The sequence below is a fragment of the Fistularia commersonii genome, chromosome 23 (genome assembly GCF_037954325.1).
Source record: "Fistularia commersonii isolate RoL2024-O1a breed Wild chromosome 23, RoL_Fcom_v1.0, whole genome shotgun sequence".
Classification (NCBI taxonomy): Eukaryota; Metazoa; Chordata; class Actinopteri; order Syngnathiformes; family Fistulariidae; genus Fistularia; species Fistularia commersonii.
In genome coordinates, this window is record NC_141306.1 from 5,317,333 (window position 1) to 5,323,369 (window position 6,037).

The 6,037-nt window shown below is 43.0% G+C and overlaps 1 protein-coding gene across 1 annotated transcript; it reads right to left on the reverse strand.

Annotated features, from left to right (window-relative positions):
• Window positions 1-887: 887 nt before the first annotated feature.
• Window positions 888-4,699, reverse strand: LOC147220739 (uncharacterized). The gene is made up of 5 exons (XM_086170803.1): window positions 4,615-4,699; window positions 3,250-3,344; window positions 2,682-2,841; window positions 2,463-2,586; window positions 888-1,977 (listed from the first exon to the last, which is right to left on the reverse strand). Exons 2-5 carry the CDS (start codon window positions 3,340-3,342, stop codon window positions 1,227-1,229), a joined length of 1,128 nt encoding a protein of 375 aa, XP_086026929.1. The 5' UTR covers window positions 3,343-3,344; window positions 4,615-4,699; the 3' UTR covers window positions 888-1,226.
• Window positions 4,700-6,037: the final 1,338 nt, after the last annotated feature.

Below are 6,037 nucleotides of genomic sequence, written 5' to 3' on the forward strand. Positions count from 1 at the left end.
CGATGTGAAAGTGCGCCTGCGCGTACAGACACTCAGGAGCGCCATTGTGTTTGCGAACCGTCCAAACGTAGACATTTTGGTTGCACCTCAATATTGTGATTCTTTGTTAATATTCAATCCCAGCAAATTAACTCCGTTACCTGTTTGAACCTTAGATGCACGTTAAACCCGATACTCTTCTGTGATAAGGTTTTACATTTATAAACAATGAATGGAAGTGGAATATCAGATCGAGGTCGCTGGTTTGATTCCTGGGGCCTTTCTGTGTGGGCATTGGATGTTTTCTCCGGTTTCAACCCACAGTTGAAAAAAACGCAGTGGCGACCCTTTCCAGATGTGAATGAACAAGTGCATCGTTCTACGTGGCCCTGTGATTAGATGGAGATCCCTACCCCAATGACAGCCGGGACTCCACAATAATAGGTATAAATAATGAATGAAGGAATGAATATGGATCGACGTGCAACTGTCTGTCTTTAACTTGACCAGGTCAGTGGTCTGGAAGCCGCTTTATGACCCACTAGTAAACAATCAAGGCAGCATTTGAACAGGAAGTTAAGAGCGATCTGCATAAGTATTGTGTTTAGCATGAGTTTAGCTGAAACAATTGTTCAATTTTTATGATATTTTGAAACTGAACTCTTCTGATGCCTATTAGCCGAATGTCAGCTTGAAATGGCCTCATTATATGAAGATTGCAAGAAAACAAAAGTGGCCGAAGAGCCTCAACTTATTATATGGCGACTTTTCCTAACTGTTAGAGAGCGGTCAAGTGGATATGCTGAGATTCACAGTTCAACAAAGCATTTTTTTCCATCATATGAACATGTTATGGTACCCATTTTGTTGGAATGACAGTGAACAATGAGGAGGATTGTTAGATGAAGTGATTTGAAATCTCATTTTTAATCATCAGTAATTACTCAACATTTACAAAAAAATTCTTTCAAAATAAAACCATCTCACAAGGGGTGGGGGAAGATAACGGGTGTCAATATGAAATACTCAGGTTGCATTTATTTATCAAGTATAATTCTTAATATTGAACTCTGCAATAAATAAATAAATAAATAAATATAAGGCAGGTGTTCCCGCAGACCTGCACTGTGTCTACATCAAAACATGCACAGATAGAAACACACTCGCACGCGCGCACGCACACACACACACACTCACACACACACACACACTCACACACACACACGCAAACACAAAACCCAGCAGCCTCAGCAGCGGTATGGCAGCGTGGCCTGTCCCATCACGGGGTGGACGAAGGCCCCCCCCAGCAGCAGCCTCTCTCCCCACCCCAGCAGCTTGTTGAGGGTGAAGCTGAGCGGCGATAGCAGGCCGGGCTCCTTCGCCACAGCAGGGCGGAGCGGGACCCCGTGCTCCTTGGGGAGCTCCTCCACCCGCCAACCTCTGTGACTCTCAGTCTTTGTGTCCAGCTCCGCCGTCCCCTCGCTCCGGTGGATAGTTTTGGACCCGGCGCCGCCCCCTGCTGGCAGGCTGCCGCTCTCGGCGGAAGGAGGGCAGGTTCCCAGGGGGGTGAGAGAGAGACTGAGGCTTTTGCGTCTCTCGAGGAGAGAAGCAGAGCTCGCTGGGAGTTGCAGTTGTAGTTTTGTGGGTTTTGATTTGTCGGGCTTGCAGACGCCCTGAGCTGCCGGCTTTGGAGGCTCCCAGATGTCCTGATTGTGACTGACAGTCAAACTTTTCACCGATGGCTGTTGATTTGAATCTGAGTGTCTCTGCGCCGGGCACGAAGTCTCTTTGTGTGTCTTCTCAACTTCTTCTGAGTGGCCTGTGCCGCTGCTGTCCTGGCAGGGGGGAGCGTTATCGACGGACAGCAGGTAATCGTCCTGCTGCGGGATGGCCGGGTCCCCAGTGACGGCCTTCTGGCTCAGAGTGCCCTGGAAATGCTGCAGCTGGCCCAGGAAGTTGAAGTTTGGAGAAATAGAGGGACGGCGCTCTTTCACAAACCTTAAAACAGGTAGGACATCAAGGCGGGGATACCATTATTAAGTCAAATTGACACAAATCAATCAGGGTGTAATGTCACGGTCAGCTCAGTTATAATTAAACAACCATTTTGACTAATTCACAAACCATTTATTTCCCAAAGCAATTAGACTGCTTTCAGAGTCTTGGCAGACAGTCCTTAACTTAAAAATTACAATAATTTAGAAGGACATAGAAATAGCCTTTTTGTCATATTCTTATCAAAAGATTTAAATATATGTGGTAAATGATGTCATGAGTGTCTGACCCATTTATTCTGATTGATGGGAAGTGAAAACTTAACTTCCTGTTCAATGCACTCAGGACATATTTGATGGAAGACAATTGAAGAACGAAAATCATGCAAAGTAGGGAACATTTGGAATCATTAATATTTCAAAGTGTCCCCTCTGTGGATATGAAATGATGTCTTTTCATTGCATTGAAAGTGGAATTCCTGGCTGTACCTGTAGGCCTGGTCCAGGTCAAGTCCCAAGCTGTACATGATGTAGGCCACAGCCAGAGCGGGGGAGCGAGAGATTCCTGCCGCACAGTGAACCAGGACCGAGCCGCCAGACGACATGGCAGCATCTGAACACACAGTCCGAAAACTACCGTCAGCGCGTGGACACGAGGACGAGGCGGTTAGTGCGACAGGGTGTGACGGGGGGGAGTCTAGTCCTCACCGATGAAGTGTAGAGCCTGCGGGATCCAGGAGAGCAGATCTGCCCAAAGTGAGTCATCAATAGGGATGCGAAGGTATCTGGAGTGGGGCAGGAAGGAAGGCCGGGGGCTGCAACGACTCACACTCAGCACATAGGAGATGCCCAGAGAGGCCAGGCCATCCTAAACAAAACACAGACACACACTTGGATTTTTCATATGTGCCAAACTTCACCTTAAACACCCTCATACAACAGCATTAATGTTTATTTTCTAAGCTTTTCTTAGTTTTTGGTTATGCACTGGTTAGTGACAACACACAATAAGATTACTTTGCTATTATAGCAAATTCACAACATGAGTGATTTTACTTTGAATGCATTAATTCAATTCTACCAATCATTCTTAAAGTGTTTTTTGGCATTTATTGGGAGATGATAGTTAAAAATAGTGATGGGATACTGTCAGAATGGCGATTAATGCGAAACGTAGCGTGAGATACGGTTGTCTATAGCCGTCAGTGTAGCCTTCAGCTTTTAAAGTGAAAAAAGGAATCAGTTCAGAGAATAGGAGTTGGAATGGTGCTCATACCTGGGTCACGTCCCTCTCTGCTCCCAGGTAGAGCCTGGGCAGGATGACGGACAGAGGGGGGCGCTCTACATCTCCATCCCGGGACCACACCATTTCTGCAGCACAACAAATGCATTTATTGTTCAGGAGGAGCCACTGATTCCCCAAGTGGCACAGAACTAATAAATTAACCGTCCACATCACACAGCGGCCTGTAATTTAAGTCAAGCTTTTAATGGTCAATTGCTGCGGTTTCTTTTCATTCATGCGAGTTTCCTGTGGATTTTGCAAGGTGATGCAATTTTTTTTCTCAACATTACAATCCAAATCAGACAGTTCTCACAGTTTTTAAATGATATAACACAGTGCAGTGTATAATGCAGTATAAATACAGTCCAATCTCCTCATTTGCTCTTAACTCAAAATTTGGTCATTACAGACAAAATTTCCTTCCATGAACTCCCATGAAAGCAAGGCACAAGAACACAGTTTGACGTAGGTGATCAAATAATCTAAAAATGCATTTAAAACTTCTGTTGAAAAAATCTTGAAAATCCTGCTGCAGAACCTTTATAGCTCAAACAGCTCAATGGCTTTGTTTTCTGACCCAGTTTGTGTATCGTGGGAAACGCCATTCAATAAGTGACTCTTGAATTTCATGCATTTGCAAAAGTTTGTGCAGGAAAAGCATTTTAGGATAGGATCATAAAAACCATCAATGCTGATCCTGCGTACCGAGGTCTAGCCCCTGCAGCATGTGATGGATGACATCAGTGTTTATGTTTTGAGTGTTGCTATGCTGTCAGTCGTTTCATCAGAGATAAATAACTAAAATAAAAATGTGAGAGTTTGATGAGATAATAAAATGCCAAATTCAAATTCAGTACACACGCTACTATTCCTGAGAGATGTAGGTCAGTTGGTGCTGCAGTAGGCAAACCAATATTATACTATTGCTAATAACAATGAATGGATTCTTGTAGTATCTTGTAAGTATTTTGTGACTTGCTTGCAAAACATTATTCCAATTCTTCATGCATAAGTCAAAAAATAAAAATCTTTACTTTCAGACTTGAAAAAAACAATATATATAGATAGATTTTTTTTGGAGGGGGTGCATTTTGCACAAAATACTGCAATCGTGGCACATATTTCAACTGCATTTGTCTGCAGATCCATATTCCACGAATATAGGCGTTATTTTGCACATTTGCACACTCCGTGCACAAACAATCCGCTGCCTGCGTCACGGAGAAGAGATGACTGCTGTTCCAGCACGCAAATTTCTTTTGAACTTTTCCCCTTTTCAGCAACGAGCATCTAACAGCAATGGCAGGTTCACTCAGAGCGCACAGAATATTCCCAAATATTAAACGCAGTACTTACTGAAACTCCTTCAGAAGGGACGGCTTCTCGTCTTGTCGTAGATCAGATAGCGTCTGTCGACGTCCCGGGTCCTGCAGCAGCTCCCGGAGACTGACGGATCTCTAAACGATGAGCTCATCCTCTTTCCAACAATAGAGCCCCCAATAGATGATGTCATTTCTAGCCAATGAGCGGCTCGCTGTTGGCGAGTGGCTCCGCCCACAGGGGGGACGGAGGAAAGACAAGCGGATGTCAGCTTTAATTATCTGTACTGTGAGCATGCAGTCAATTTAGGATACACTCAATGTGTTTACCCCGAAAAAGAAGCAAAACAAAACCATTCCTTAATTTTTTTTTTAAATCTATCCTTTAACCTCCATATTACAGCTAGCTGCACATTTAAATCTTCTCATTTTCTCTTCCTATTTAATCATTATCTATTTACAAAATATTGCTTTTTTGCTCTTCCCACATCACCCCTTTGTTGCAAACGATAGAAACATAGCTTCTAATTATTCTAGCGCTTATACATATATATATATTTATTTATTTATTTTTAATTCACTCTTCATTTAACATACGCTGCCCTCCTTTTTTTGTAGAGGTATTCAACTGGAAAAACTAAATTCCACGATCCTACTTCTTTCATTTTTCATGGAGAACAGTGTCACAAGGGCAGTATTTCAAATAACTACTGAAATCATTTTTTTTTGTGACCAGCACCCTCTTACCATGTAATGCTCATGTAATTAATCAACGCAGTGATGACAAAATATGTAGATATTTCCCATCTGGATGACATTTGAGTCCAGTAAAACAAGTATCTGATGTTATTTCCAAGACAACGTACCTGTTTTGTTTTTAAAAAAACAGACTGTATGTTACTATTCGATAATTAAATAACTGGATAAAGAAGCCCATGAAAAACTACTAACATACCACAACATATATCTTGCAATTTGCAGAAACAAAATGCCACATAGTTAAAGGGTCCCAAAGAGAGAGTGCATGTGTGTGTGTATGTGTTGATTAAATAAACTAATTAATCAGAACTAGCATTATAGCAATTTATGTGTTCGGACCCATGTACTCCCGCTGACAGTGGGGGATCGCAAGTACATTTTAAGTTTTGGGGTCACGTCATGGATAGTCAGCGTTTTCCTCCCTGTAAACAGTTGTTGACAGCTCTGCAGATTACAAACATGCAGTGTGAAAAGCAGACAGGTGGAGCAGCCGCAACAAGCACTGAGGCTGGTTGGAGCCACTGCAGTCCAGTTGGAACAAGGTCAATACATGAACCTCCTCCAGGATGAGGCTGGATGATGAGCGTTATGTCTGGATCCCTGCAGCAAACAATGATCCCAAAAATTGATGGTTCCTGCAGAATGAAGATGGACAAAACTGCAGAGAAGAGCAGTAGTCTCTTTTATGTTTGTTTAGGGTT

Excerpts from the sequence above, each read along its gene's own strand:
- LOC147220739 (XM_086170803.1), bottom strand. The coding sequence starts at position 3,342 with ATGGTGTGGTCCCGGGATGGAGATGTAGAGCGCCCCCCTCTGTCCGTC. Across the intron at positions 2,842-3,249 it reads CAGAGAGGGACGTGACCCAG|GATGGCCTGGCCTCTCTGGG; the intron begins GTATGAGCACCA and ends TGTTTTGTTTAG. Across the intron at positions 1,978-2,462 it reads GACCTGGACCAGGCCTACAG|GTTTGTGAAAGAGCGCCGTC; the intron begins GTACAGCCAGGA and ends ACCTGTTTTAAG.